The sequence below is a fragment of the Thamnophis sirtalis genome, unplaced genomic scaffold (assembly GCF_051295495.1).
Source record: "Thamnophis sirtalis isolate CommonGarterSnake01/CBP01778 unplaced genomic scaffold, rThaSir2_p1.2 scaffold_4, whole genome shotgun sequence".
In the NCBI taxonomy this organism is placed as follows: domain Eukaryota; kingdom Metazoa; phylum Chordata; class Lepidosauria; order Squamata; family Natricidae; genus Thamnophis; species Thamnophis sirtalis.
In genome coordinates this window covers 82234828-82249173 of record NW_028261384.1, presented here as the reverse complement: position 1 = coordinate 82249173, position 14346 = coordinate 82234828, and the positions used below count along the sequence as shown (strand labels likewise).

At 39.3% G+C, this 14346-nt stretch overlaps 1 protein-coding gene across 1 annotated transcript in view; it reads left to right on the top strand.

Moving 5' to 3' along the window:
* The window catches only part of CEP72 (centrosomal protein 72), a 52991-nt gene that overhangs the window by 24815 nt on the left and 13830 nt on the right, over positions 1–14346 (top strand). The window contains exons 8-12 of the mRNA XM_087714412.1: positions 2064–2210; positions 2295–2416; positions 3013–3145; positions 10213–10415; positions 12035–12161. Of these exons, the coding sequence (XP_087570538.1) occupies positions 2064–2210; positions 2295–2416; positions 3013–3145; positions 10213–10415; positions 12035–12161 (732 nt within the window). The remainder of the gene's footprint in view (positions 1–2063; positions 2211–2294; positions 2417–3012; positions 3146–10212; positions 10416–12034; positions 12162–14346) is intronic.

The following is a 14346-nucleotide window of genomic DNA, read 5'->3' as shown; positions in this document are numbered from 1 at the left end:
CAAGTGGGCAGTTCGGTTGCACGCCTCCATGATTCTGGCTGCACACTGCTACCAATCCCCATTACACCCCTGCGAGTAAAAAGCAGTTGTGAGAGTTGCCATGAGAGCTGCTGGGCTCCACAGCCCCTGCGATTGCCGCACCCACTGCTGATTGCCCACTGCCCCACCCAGTACTCAATTGCTGGTGCTAATTGTCCTATGAAGCAAAAGACCCAGGTCAAATGCTTCTGAAAGAATTTTAAGTGCTAATACAAATGCAAAATAAGACTTTGAAGATGAATTATTGAAACACATGCTACACAGGAAATGTTTCGGAGGCGGGGCTAGCTGCCAGCCGAATGGCTGCTTGAACAGAGAGCTCTGTGAATCTGGATCTGGCATCCGGAGGGGTTTCTGGAAAGATTTTTGTAAACCGAAGGTTTCCTGTAGGGAAGACTCAAGAGAAGGTTGGTTTGGCACGACCATAGGATGGCAGTTCATGGTCTGTGCTTGAAATTTCCTTCATAACCCCGGGTGTGGAAGAGGGTGATCTGAAAAGGCCGTCCCAGAGTGCTGACAGCAGTTCAAAGTAAGCGAGGATTTATTACAGAGAAGCTGCTGGAGTCGCAAGCGGTTTAACAGTTCCTGATCTTGGTGGAAGGTATTTTTATTCCAAAACAGCTCAAGAGTTTAAGGGCTCAAAGAAGGAGTGGGGTAGTTGGTTTTTTTCACCCCCCCTTTGTAGTGGCGAGAGGAATATGCTGAGTGAAGGCTGGAGGCTATTTCTTCTTTTTCTCTGAACTGTCTGAGAAGCTGAATCTAAACTTAATCAGTTAACATAACAAAGTCCGGCTGTAAATAACTCTGACTACATGGATGCCTTTAGGGGGACATGAGTTAACTACTGAAGATTTGAAGAAGATATAAAAGCTGATTTATGGCAGTGTTTCTTGCCACATCTGTTTCTGGTTAGTCTGCATCTGGTTAGCTTGTGGAAGAGTGATATCTATTGGCGAAACCTGGAATCCCCCCCCATGGTATACCTTAAGAGAAAACAGAAATTTTTTTGGGGGTGACGTGATACCCCTTGGATAACAAGAGAGCTGACTATTGGAGAATTCTGATGTTAATCTTTGGACATTACTAAAAGAAACAACCAGAGAGAAAGAAAGAAGATTTACTGGACCAAGGGGACCCAGAACATTTTCATATAATTACTTAACTCAGGAGGGTCACATATAAGGTTGAACGTAAAGAATTGGAATTAATATTATAATACTACTATCAAGGGAATATATTGTTATTGCCATTGGTATTGGTATTGCTATAAGATTATTAATTCCACCAACTTTTGATATTATTGGCATTTGTATTGATTAATCAAGGAGATGGTTTGATTACAATTTAATCAATAACTATAAGCAATTCATTCTTAGAATTTACTCTTAGGTTAATAGAATAGATTAATAGAAATATAGGAATATTATAAGTGTGATACATATATACATATGTGTGTGTGTGTATGTATGTATGTATGTATGTATGTATGTATGTGTATGTATATAGATAGATAGATAGATAAATAGATCAGTCTCTCTCATTCTCTTTCTATCCTATGTTAGTTGTTTTCATATAATATACAAATCTATTGATATATAGAGTATACCACCCCTTAATACTACTTAAAATTGATAATTGAGTAGAGGAAGAGGGAAGAGGAGAGGGAAAGGGAGGAGAGGGAGAGGTAAGAAGGCAGAAAGGAAGAAAGGAAGACAGAAAGAAGGAAGGAAGGAAGGAAGGAAGGAAGGAAGGACTGGAGAAAGTTACGAGGGAGAGAAGAAAGTGGGAGTTTTGGAAAATAACTAAATTAGGGATCCAATTCTTCCAAAAAATGACAAGCACTACGAATCTAACGAAAATTGGCATGGGGAGGAAGCCAGCATCCCAGCCGTCTCTAGCGGCCGCCAGCCCTTCAAACCAAAGATCTTCTGAGGATATATTACAGAGAGAAAGATCCAACTCAACTAAGGAGCTTCAGATGATATTATAGACTATGCAGGAAGTAATGGATAAAAATTATGAAGAATTAAAAAAGGATATTGGAGAAATAAGAAATGATACTGAAGAACTAAAGGAGAAGATGCAGAAGATGGATGATAAATTTGAGAAGTTCCAGGAACAGATCAATAAACACGAACAAATAATAAATGTAATAGAAGGAAGGTTGGAGAGTAAGGGGAAAAAATGGAGCAGCTGAGTTCTATCTAGGCTGATCCAGGCAAATAAAGAACTTGAGTTAACGGTCTTCACATTAGAATCGGAGAAAGCAGCCCAATTTCTACAGTTTCAGAATATAAAGGAAGAAAAAGGCGAGGATTTACCAGACACAATGGCAGACCTTATGGCAAAGGCTTTGGGAATAGGAAAGGATGAGATGGCAAGTGAGATCGGTGAGACATATAGAATTCAGACAAACTACGCAAAAAAGAACAATTGCTGGTCCTTTGCTGTTTCTAGGGTGACTCCGGGGGCTGGATCTAAGCATCCCACAGGCCAGATCTAGTCCCCTGGCCTTGAGTTTGATACCATTGAGTTAGACCATACAGTGCTTTAATTCTTAATCATTTGAAGCTGAGGTTTTAAATAGTATGCAAAGTGTCAATGAATAGACTACAATATTGTTTATTGAAAAAGCTGTTCTTTATTGAATTAAGAACTAGGTTTTGTAAATCTGATGATGGTCCACATTTATGTGCAAGTATCTAAAATAGTCTTTAGTCAAATATATTACACCTAAAATGGAGTGGAAGGAATATAGAATCTATAGTGCATTTTATGTGAGCCTCATCATCATAAGTTATGTCCATCTTTTTCAGATTTAGTTTTTTTCAGAAAAAGTGAAGGAGAAAGTTGCAACTTAATTTTTTACATGCACTGTAATTAATTACCAACATATTTTTATTTTAATCTGCTTTCAGCACATAAGAAGGTTCATACTAGATAAATTGTAATATACGTATTTGTTTATTTAAGGTACTACCCCAAGGAACAATCCACACGATGAATAAAAATTTATGTGAAGCAACACCCATGCAATGTTTACTTGACTTGGTTGACAAATACTGGAATGGTTCCAAATCACTCCATTACAATGAGATTTTTTTAGGTAAGAATGAATGTTATAATTCAATTATCCTCTCTGATGATTTGACTAATTTTCTCTGATGATTTGGTTACTTCTGTTTTTAACAACTAAGTTAATTGAGATTATCACCCTCAAGGCAAGAGCGCCCACAAATAACAGCAAGTTGAATATCACTTATCAGTTTACAGTCATTCTTTAGGCAATTTCTATTCATAATGTTGAGACATCCAACCTGGATGCCTATGCAGAAGTGTAGCTATTTTTATCAAATATTCCAAATGTCTTATAGGACTGCAGGAAGAAGGCGGGGCTTAGCAGTGAGAAGACGGATTTTCAGGCTATTCCTGAAATTCCTCTATTCCGAAGGAATTGGATGGTTCATTTTTGAACCCAAGCTGTCCCGGAGAGACAGTGAAAGGTTGGAGGAGATCCAGTGACCCCAGAGACGTTCGCAAAGTACCTGGGGGGCTTGGAATTTAACCTCCTTTGCCAGTGACTTCTGGATTAGCCGTAAACTAACCGAAACTGCAGGTTGCCCCTAAGAATGGCGTGAGTGTTTCCAGCTGGTAAGGTGATTTTATTACTCAGAGAGACACGGTCCGCATAAAAATTTAAGCTAATTGAAACCAAAGAACAGAAGAATCTAGCGGCGACTTGGATCTCTTTATGGGTTTATGGACGGTGGTTACCCTATTTCTTAAATGTTTTAAATGCTACTTACATGGACAAAGAAAAGATTACTCCAACATCTCCTCTGACTCTCTGTAAGTGGGCTGTAAACCAATTTACTATAATTTGGCTCCCTACAACTTGACACTTTTATTGCTTGGCTGGGTTGGTCTAAGATCAGATAAGATTGTACTTGCAAATACCTTAAAGCCTCTAAAGGGAAAATACTAACTGCATGCAAAGATGGCGTCTGTTCAAATTTCAAATGATTCATTTCAAATGATCTTTTCCACACTATAAAAGATAACTGACACGTACGACAGATTTGAAAAAAAGCTGGATTATTTGCTGTTTTTAACATCAAAATATGAAGAAAAAAGTGAGAATGTTGAATGTTTGAATGTTCCTGAAATACAAACGAAGGATGTCAGAGATGAAGATTTTCAATTTGCTGACATTCCGGGCATCTGGTTTACCTCTGAGGAAGAAAAAGATGGAACGTTTGAAGGGGGGGCAGCCACACAGAAGATTTACTTCGAAAGACAGAGCGCAGGAGGAATGAGAAGCATTAAAGAATTTATACTTTATGAAACATCATTTGCAAAACTTTTGATACCACCACTGAGAATTAAAGACAAGCTGAAAAGTGGAATAAACGTAGGACAACGACATTATATGAGAGGCACCTCAACCAAAAGGTGCGAAGATCTTCTTGCTCATAAAGACGTTTGGAGAACTTGATCCACGAATGGCAACAGGATTAAGGAGGTTTTGTTATTGGAGAGACACAGGCTGATAGATGGAAGAATACAATTCAAAATTAGCTAAACCTAATTAATTTTATTTGTAATAGACATAGTTGAATAATAATTGATAATGATAGTAATGTATATAATGTGGAGTTGATATGATAAATAATAATTGGATATGAGAAGGGAAGGTTAGAAATATTTTTGGACCATATACAAAGGTTATTAATCACAATAATTATCACTATTAAAAAATAAAATAAAACTATACAGTTAAATGTTAACTAATATGGGGAAAATGTTATGATATACGATACAATTACATAAAGAAAGGAGAATGATAATAAACTATATACATGGAGGATGGAATTTTTGGTATTAAATATTATGGATGTTTAGCTAAAACAGGATATGAGGATTTGATGTTAATGGAGGATTTTATAAACAAGTAAATGAAATGCTAGCATGTGGTTATGGATTAAATCTTTGGCATAGTTAAGGATGAAAGATGTTTAAATAACTGTAGTCAACTAAAAGTGGAGGTATGATGATATCAATATGGTAAACATTTGAGTTAAGATATTTGAATTAATATGAATTAATGGAAGAGATGCACAAAAACATGTTGTAACCAGCTGATATACTTTTTTATAATATATACTTGTGTTGTTTTTTTTCTTTTTTTTTTCTTTTTTCTTTTCCCCCTGCCTTGTTTTCTGTTTTTTTGTCTTTTTTGTGTTTTGATTTTTTCTTTTCCCACTGGTGTGGGCATGTGTTGTTTATGTAACAAAATAAATTTTTTTAATAATAATAAAAAAAAAATGTCTTATAGGACTGCTGTTCAGTAGCTAGCCAATTATGATTCCATGTTTGTGAAAGTGGGCTGAGGATCAGAACTGAGGCTAGTATACAGTCTCTCTACTTCATAATAGTCTCTCTGTTTGAGTCCGTGGGTGGATTGACAGTAGCGTTCCCTGGGTTTATGGGATTACATGGGTCTTTAATTCTCCATTCCAGTCTGTTTATTAGTGGAAAGCCAGCATGGTAACCAAGAACCTGATTAGCTATCTCTGACAAGCTCACAGTGGGAGTCACAATTTGGACTTAATGGGATTTTTTGGGGGGGGGAGAGTAATGACATATAGTGTATGTATGTGTGTGTGTGTGTGTATGTATGTGCACAGACATATATGCACATATATGTGTGTATGTGTCATTAAGGTATGCCAGCATCAGCCAGTCTTTTCGTGTACATGTTCTTCCAATGCCCCTTTTTCTTCTTCAATTGTTTGGTATACTGGGAATATTCCAGGCCTACATATACTCTTTGGTAAATAAGGGTCTGCCAACACTGCTGCATGGATGAAAGACAACTGCAGGAATTGGTTACATCTAGGCTACTGAAAAGAACTTATACGAAAGGGTGAAATTATACGCCCCTCAGACAGGGTTCGCAATTTGGGAGTCCTCCTGGATCCACAGCTGACTTTAGAACATCATTTGTCGGCTGTGACCAGGGGGACATTTGCCCAGGTTCGCCTGGTGCACCAATTGCGACCCTACCTGGATTGGAAGGCCCTTCAGATAGTCACTCACGCCCTTGTGACCTCAAGACTGGATTACTGTAACGCGCTCTACATGGGGCTGCCCTTGAAGAGTGTTCGAAGACTTCAGCTAGTCCAGAACACAGCCATGCGAGCGATTGTGGGTGCACCCAGGTACACCCACATTACACCTATTCTCCGCGAGCTGCACTGGCTACCCATTAGTCTCCGGACCTGCTTCAAGGTGCTGGTCGTTACCTATAAAGCCCTACATGGCATTGGACCTGGGTACTTGAGAGACCGCCTCCTGCCGATTACCTCCCATAGACCGATCAGATCTCACAGGCTAGGTCTTCTCCAGATTCCATCTGCCAGCCAATGTCGGCTGGCGACTCCCTGGGGGAGAGCCTTCTCTGTTGCAGCTCCAGCCCTTTGGAACGACCTCCCCGTGGAGATCCGGACCCTTGCTACCCTCCTGACCTTCCGCAAAGCCACTAAGTCCTGGCTGCTCCAGCGGGCCAGGGGGCTTTTGAAATACCCAGCCCCACGGTAACTGTGAATGTTGTGTATTTTAAAGTGTTGTTTTGTCTATTTATCCCCTTCCCTTGTTTATTGTAAGCCGCCCGGAGTCCTTCGGGAGTGGGCGGCATACAAGACCAATCAACAACAACAACTAGGGATGACATGATAGCAGTGTTCCGATATTCGAAGGGCTGTTACAAAAAAGAGAGTGCCACCAGAAGGCAGGACAAGAAGCAATGGAGGGAAACTTATCAAGGAGAGAACTAAGGAGAACTAATGAACTAAGAAGTAAATTCCTGACAGTGAGAACTATTAATCAGTTGAATGGCTTGCTTTCAGAATTTGTGGGTGCTCTTATCACTGGAAGGTTTTAAGAAGAAATTGGACAGCAATTTGTCCAGAATGGTATAGGTTCTCCTACTCCAACCTCCTGCATAATTGTATGATCACAATTGAGTCCAGAACTTCTGTTGCTAAGTGAGACAGTTCTTAAATGTATATTACCTCATTTTACAACCTTTCTTGCCACAGTTATTAAGTGAATCTTCAGTTGTTAAATGTATCCAGCTTCCCAACTTTGTTTGTCAGAAGGTCGCAAAAAATGATTATTTGATCCCAGGACACTTCAACTGTCATAAATATGAGTCAGTTGCCAAGCATTTGAATTTTGATCACATGACCATGGGGATATGATAACGGGCATAAGTATGAAAAATTGTCATGAGACAATTTTTTTAGTGCTGTTGTAACTTTTAATGCTAAATGAACTTTTATTAGTCAAAGTCTACCTAAAAGACCTCCAAGGTTGCTTCCAATTCTGTTATTCTGTGGACAGTAAGTGCAATAGGCCAGAACCTATGTTGACATATCTGCAATCTGTGGGACATAATTAGCCACGGTTATTGGTGTCCCTGAGTCTTTCATAACTGTTGTACCAAAGTCTATGCAGGCAAAAAAAATAACAAAGAGCAGGCCTGGCAGGGGAGAAGATGGTGGAAGTACACTAAAACTTTAGGGGCAGGAGCCCTCAGCCTGAGGGTTTTTCACAGAGCCTGATTACAGAAACTTTTGCTTCAGCACATACAAAGAGACTGGGACTTTGTAACTTCTCCATCTCCAACATATTTTAATATCAGAGAGGTAGCCCACAACAGTCATGAGCAGGTATCATTGCCTTTTTGCACTTTGTAGGTCTTCTTGAAAGTAATCAATAGCTGACCAATTCAGAATTTCAAGTTTCAAGTTTATTAGAATTTGTATGCCGCCCACTCCCATAGGGACTCTGGGCAGCTCACAACAGACAAGAAACATTTAATTAAAAAAAATAGAGATAAAAAATAAAAATACAGTATTAAAATGCATATCACCCATTCCATCTAAACGGGGCTGGATATCAATCAACAGCCCCAGGCCTGCCAGAACAGCCAGGTCTTGATGGCTTTACAGAAGGCCGGGAGAGTGGTAAGGGTCCGGATCTCTGCAGGCAGATCGTTCCACAGGGACTGGTATCCTTTTTTCTGTTTAAAAAAAATATTCAAAAGGAAGTTAAAATATAAAACTCCTAAAAAATAAAAAAATAAAAATCACTAACCACAAAAACACAAAATAATCATGACATTGAAAAATGCATTGAAAAATAAACCAACATATACAGTACACAACAGATATTATCCCCCTAGTTAAATACTGATTTATACATTACTAAAATATTGGTTCCCATCCCTTGCGAAATAATCCTCCTCCCAAATTAGTGAATTAGTAAATCTATTTGCAAAATATTGATTTGTCATCTATATGCTATATTGAGGACAAAATAGTTAATAGCAATAATAATAATAATTAAAACAAGATTAAAATATCAAAACCCTTTGTTAACCAGCTGTTATCATAATTGATTCATTGAAAATTTGTCACTATATCCTATCTACCCCAAACCATCCCAAAATTAAGAGTAATTCATCCTGGATCAAATATCCATGTTTGTTTCTTAATGGCACTATTATCAATTATTGTCTAATTAAATTCAATATTCACAGTAGGCCTATCTTGCAAACAAAGTCCAAATAGAAGTGGTTTCCAATTAAGGGTAATAAATTCATTCTCCAATTTCCTTCAGTCCTCCTAGGAAAGAACAATTTGTCACTTCTCCCTTCAGTCAAGGGGTCCCTATCCCTTTGGTCTGCAACTTTCATATCAGTGTCCTTTTGTGAATCTAACTTATTCAGAGCTACATGACTCTGTGTTTTCCACAACCATTATCATCTCATCAAACTTTTTAAAAAAGCTCTCAACTAAAAATTGCATGTTACCAGAAAGTCTTTTTTCATATTTCAGCTACTACTGCTTGTCTGTAATGTGATACCTTGTTGCTCTATGTAACTTGATCAGGGAACAAAGAAAAAGAACACTGAAGCAGAAAAATTTCTAGATATTTCAACCCAAGATTGAAAAAAAATTTCTAAAGAAATAAACTCTGAATATTTTGCAAATATAAAAAATACAAAAGTCTTGTAGTGAAAGTCCAATATTAATGTAAATAAAGTGAAAGCACTTCACCATCCCAAAACATGCCATGTTTCATTATGTGGAAGCAGAAGTTATTCAAAGCAGCAACATAAAGGGAAACAAAAAAAGAACAGTTAGAACTTTTAAGGGCAAAAAGGAAAATAAAACAATACATTCAAAAAGTGAAAGTTAATACTCAGACTTCCTTAGTAAACAAACTGCTGACAAGGAGGATGGATTTGCCCAGGGACTTTCTAACCCTTCCCATGGGGATCTGGAATCTTCAAGATTCCCCTTCCCAGGTGGGTCCACACCTGCTTTGGGTCATTCCTAAGTGCTCCCATTCAAATCCAGGGAGGAGCGCTGCCAAAGAACATCAGCATTGTCCGCCAGGGAGAAGAAAGTCTCTTACCGTGCAGCAGCCATATTGGAGAAGTGCTGGTCTTGTACCCTAATCAAAGACATAGTATCCTGCTGGAAGGCTCAGTCCTTTTGCCTTCTAATCCAGTTGATCTGGGATGGGCTTTTTACCAGACTCTCTCTGGCTTGTTGGCTGCATCCCGTACAGTGTTCTTTAAATTGCTGCTGTCCTCTATCAACAAAACTCCTTCTGTAGCCAAGGACCATGATTCAGCACCCCTTCTATTTCTCAAGACCAGGTCTGTGGAACTAGTGGCTCATTACTCGGTCTGGACCTAGGTAGCCTTAATTGCCTATGGGTTTTTTTTTGTAGTGTAAATGTTTTTCTTTGCCTACATTTATTTCTTCAGATATGCAAGTGCAGAATGCTAATAAGAGTACCCAACCTTTTCCTGGAAAATAATAGTATCAATACTAACTTTTATTATCAAATGATCTTAATTGATCTTGCAATCCTTAACTTTAGCTTACTGGTTTTAAAGTGATCAAAACTCAGACCTATTATATGCTGGAATAATATACAGTGGAATGTAAACATGTCTACAAGACACGCTATCTATAACAATCCAACAGAATCATAAAATGAATTTTCTATCATCCAGTATTTTATGAAGGCACTTGTTTTGTTTAATTTTCTGTTCTCACTAATTATAGACAGATAAATTTCTTTACATCCCAGATCAAGCGGAAATGGTTTTGTCTGCAGTTCAGAAATCTTTGCCAGCAGGTCAACAGAAACATTATTCCACAGAGAATCAAGAGGTGAATAAACTTCTCTTAGAGAAAGAAGCCTTACAACAGTGTCTATCTCAACAAGAGAAACAATATAGCATCAGGATTAATAATCTAAAGTCAGAGTTGAGCAAAAATAAGAAAGATATGGTGAGTAGAATATAGGTTTTCTTTAATACTTTAAAACTTTTTTTGTGTGAGAATAGATATGTATTCAATCTTAACTATACTATAACTAGTTACTAATAATAGCAATAGCAGTTAGCAATAGCAGTTAGACTTATATACCGCTTCATAGAACTTTCATCCCTCTCTAAGCGGTTTACAGAGTCAGCATATTGCCCCCAACAATCCGGGTCCTCATTTCACCCACCTCGGAAGGATGGAAGGCTGAGTCAACCTTGAGCCAGTGAGATTTGAACTGCTGAACTGCAGATAACAGTCAGCTGAAGTGGCCTGCAGTACTGCACCCTAACCACTGCGCCAACTCGGCTCCTAATAATCCTATGCTAGGGCAGGAATTTAATAGTGTGTGCACTCACATTTATGAACCAGTAGAGAAGGTAAGTGTATACCATTCCTGTCCACAGGGCAGGATTGGTAAGCAGATAAATAGGGGCACTGCAGGGCCTCTGCAGTTAGTCATTGGGGCAAGTCTGTCTGAATTGTATGCACATGACAGCAGGAGCACTGTAATAGCCATGACTTTAAAATTGGGTCATAAGTAACTTTTGGGAATTCATAAATCAAGAGCTTCTCTTTTTCCTTAAAGGACCTTCCAGAAGGTGATCAGCCTAATGTCCTTATTCAGTTGCTAAACTAGCCTGGGAATTTCATTGTCTTTGACACTTTTCTGCTGGCTCCCTATCAAACTAGGACTAAATTTATACAGGTAACCCTCAAGTTATGAATGTAATAGAATCTGCCAATTATATTCATAACAGGAGGATTAATCAATTGGATCATGCTAAATGAATGTGGTATCTCCCTGCTTTCTTCAATGCATTCATTAACCAAATGCATAGGTCGTTATGTGCACATGAGGTATCTCAGGGTAGGGAAGACCATGGAGAGGGGGGAGCTAGTGGTGGAATTACCCTTCCAATTACCCAAGACCTCCCCCCATCCACTGAGATATCTCATGCTCAATTTACAATTCCTTGGGGTCCCCATAGTTACTTCCTCTTCCCCTATCCTGACCTGCCAGGTTTCCAAAGGCACTGGGCCTGCTTTGCTAACCTCCCAGATTCCAATTGCCTTTCCCATCCTGCTCCAATCACTCATTTATCTTCTCAAAGATCTCCAGTGTTCCAGAAGAGGCTGACCCATGTGCAGAAAAGGGCCATCTTTTATTTAAATGCTAGTAAAGCTATAAGAATATAAGAACTAAGAAAAACAGCTTTGCAGTGTCTGAGTAAAAGACAGCCACTTTTCTCCCTGTAGGCCTCATTTGGTCCCAACCTGGATGGCACCATGGATGTCTTCTGCTTGCTGCTGGTTTGAATGAGTGGTTTCAGGGATTGGGACACGGAGGCAGTAGCCACAGCCAATCAACATGAAACTTGTTTCCTTTGTCTCATCGGACTGAACTACAAAGCAGGCCCAATACATTTATTTTAATTTTATTTCCTAAAGTGAAGACTTTTTCATTTATTTCTATTAAACTTGATTCTTTCATTTTTTGCTTATTTTTCTAACTAGTCACAAAATTTAAAATTTGATTTTAATTTAATTGTGTTCATATGTTTTCTTTACTCTTCTAAATTTAGGATGCACTGAAACTCTATTTAAATAAGTTACTGAAAGAAAAAGATGGCTTAAAGGTTCATAAATTCAAAGTGGAAGAAAGCATTCAGTTTTCAGACACCGCTGATACAACATCATTACAGATTACTGGTAAATTCTGGGAAAATTTTGTTCCAATTACCTTTTCATTGTCAGATTATAGGTAACTTTAATTATAATCTTTAACTATATATACTAAAATACAAATCATCATTGCTAATTTTACTAATATTGAATGTATTGTAGAAATAGAAATAAGTAGATAGTAGTTCTTTGTTTAAAAAGTCAGATTCTAATTAACAAGTTTAGTTTGCTGAAACTTTGCTTTTACTCTGAGCCTCTTGAAAGATGGGATCTAGTGTTGTGATCTCATAGAATCCCTTCATCTAAGGAGATTCTTACCGAATCTCATTTTTCATTGACAATTCTTATCAAAATTGATTATATATGTTTTCAATATCAACGTTAACAATAATTTATTATCAAGGCAATATATTAATGCATCCCAGAGTTTTGAAGGAGCTGGCAGAGGTGATCTCAGAAACATTGAATCGTTCAAAGATCCCAGAGCACTGGAGAACTATCAGAGGATTGGAAAACTGCTGATGTGGTTTCCATCTTCAAAAAAGAAAAAAAGACAGATCCAGGAAACTACAGACCAATCAGTCTAACATCAATATGCAGGAAGATCCTAGAAAATATAACATTGTGGAACACATTTTTTGTTTCCAGCTTACCAGTATTATATTTCAATTGCTTATGTGTAAAGAGCTATGCAAAAACAGCTCTATTCATTACAAAAAATGATTTTGTGACTATAACCTACAAAAGTTTCATATTTATAGAGATAAAACAGGAGAATTTTTTAACTTTTTAAGCAATTAGAGAAAGAATATATGGCAAATATTGTTAAATATTCAAAAGGGTTCAGAAATTATTATACTGCAAACCACTTTCTTGAAGAAGCTCCTAAATATAGCCCCTCATCATGTTCTCCTATGCGCTGCTTGGAGACTCCAAGCATGGGTTAAATTAGTCTGGTTGCCCAAGGACTGAGTTCAAATTCTTTAGCCACGCCTCCTGTTCCTCCTTAAGGCCAGTTTTTAAACTCAGTCTGGCCCGCTCAGGATGCACTTAAGTGAGCTCCAGCTGTATTAGTTAATTTGGCTTGGACTCTCCAAATTGAACACAGATTTATTGTTTTAGTTTGTGTGTATTTTTCTTTTGCTTTTGAATTGGATTGTCTACCTAAGTGAGAGAGCGAGGAGCAAACTATTGAGGGGTGGTTGTCTTCCATGCTTTCTGGTCAGAGGCTTGACTGCTTAGGGGAAGCTGCAGGTGTCTGGCGCTGTGGACAGTTTCCCCAGACCATATTTTTTAAAGTTGTCAACTTGGGAGGTTTTTTTGCGGTGAGCACGGCTGCAGCCACCATTTTGAATTCACCCTCCCTCTGCGCGTGGCAGTCAATTGCAAGCCTCCACTTCGTGCGCTTTTGTTGGCGATGCTGGTCTGTGCTGCTCATCTCCTGGAGGATCACCGCTGGGTGGTGTGTGGGTGTTGTCCGGGTTGCTGGCAACACTGCTACCACCCAAGCCTTTAGTTTTTTATTCTGGGTGGCCGTGCTGTTTTGGCCACCACGTGGTCATTCTACAGATCCTCCATTTCACCACCAGAAATTGCCCTGCAGACTTCGCCTTCTGTAGCAGCGCCAGTGAGGTGAAGAGAGACCACGTGGCTACCGAGGCTGCAGGAACCATGCAGCTGTGTTTGTTTCTCCTTGGTGTGCTTGGCCGGTGTTTCTCAGCACAAGCACCTTTCTCCCTTGGTTCCTGTGAGAGGGCTGCAACCGGCTAATCCATCCGAGCCTGCATCGGCTGGCCAGATGCTGGAATGCCTACCACCGCATCGGAGTATCCGGGGCTTCGGGACACATTAGTTCTGGCCTGCCTGGGCCAACACCAGGGACAAGGCCAAGGGGAGGAGCAGGATGGCAGGCAAGGGCAAGGCCTTAGGGGAAGCAATCCGAAAGTCCTAGGGGCAAGGCAGATTTGTGGGGCTTCAGGAGGCGAGAGATCTCTTCCCCATTAATCGCCCAGACCCCCGGCAGGAGTTGGAGGAGGAGGGCGAGGCTTTAGATTTATCTCCTGATAATTCAGTGGTGGGGCCCAGCTCTCCAGGCCATTCATTTCAGTTGGAGCCAGACTTGCCTTCTAAGTCTCCTCCTAGGCTTTCAGGCCCAGAACCTTCTTCCTCACTTCCTTGGGCTAGACATCGCTCCAGGGAGGATAGGGGCCTA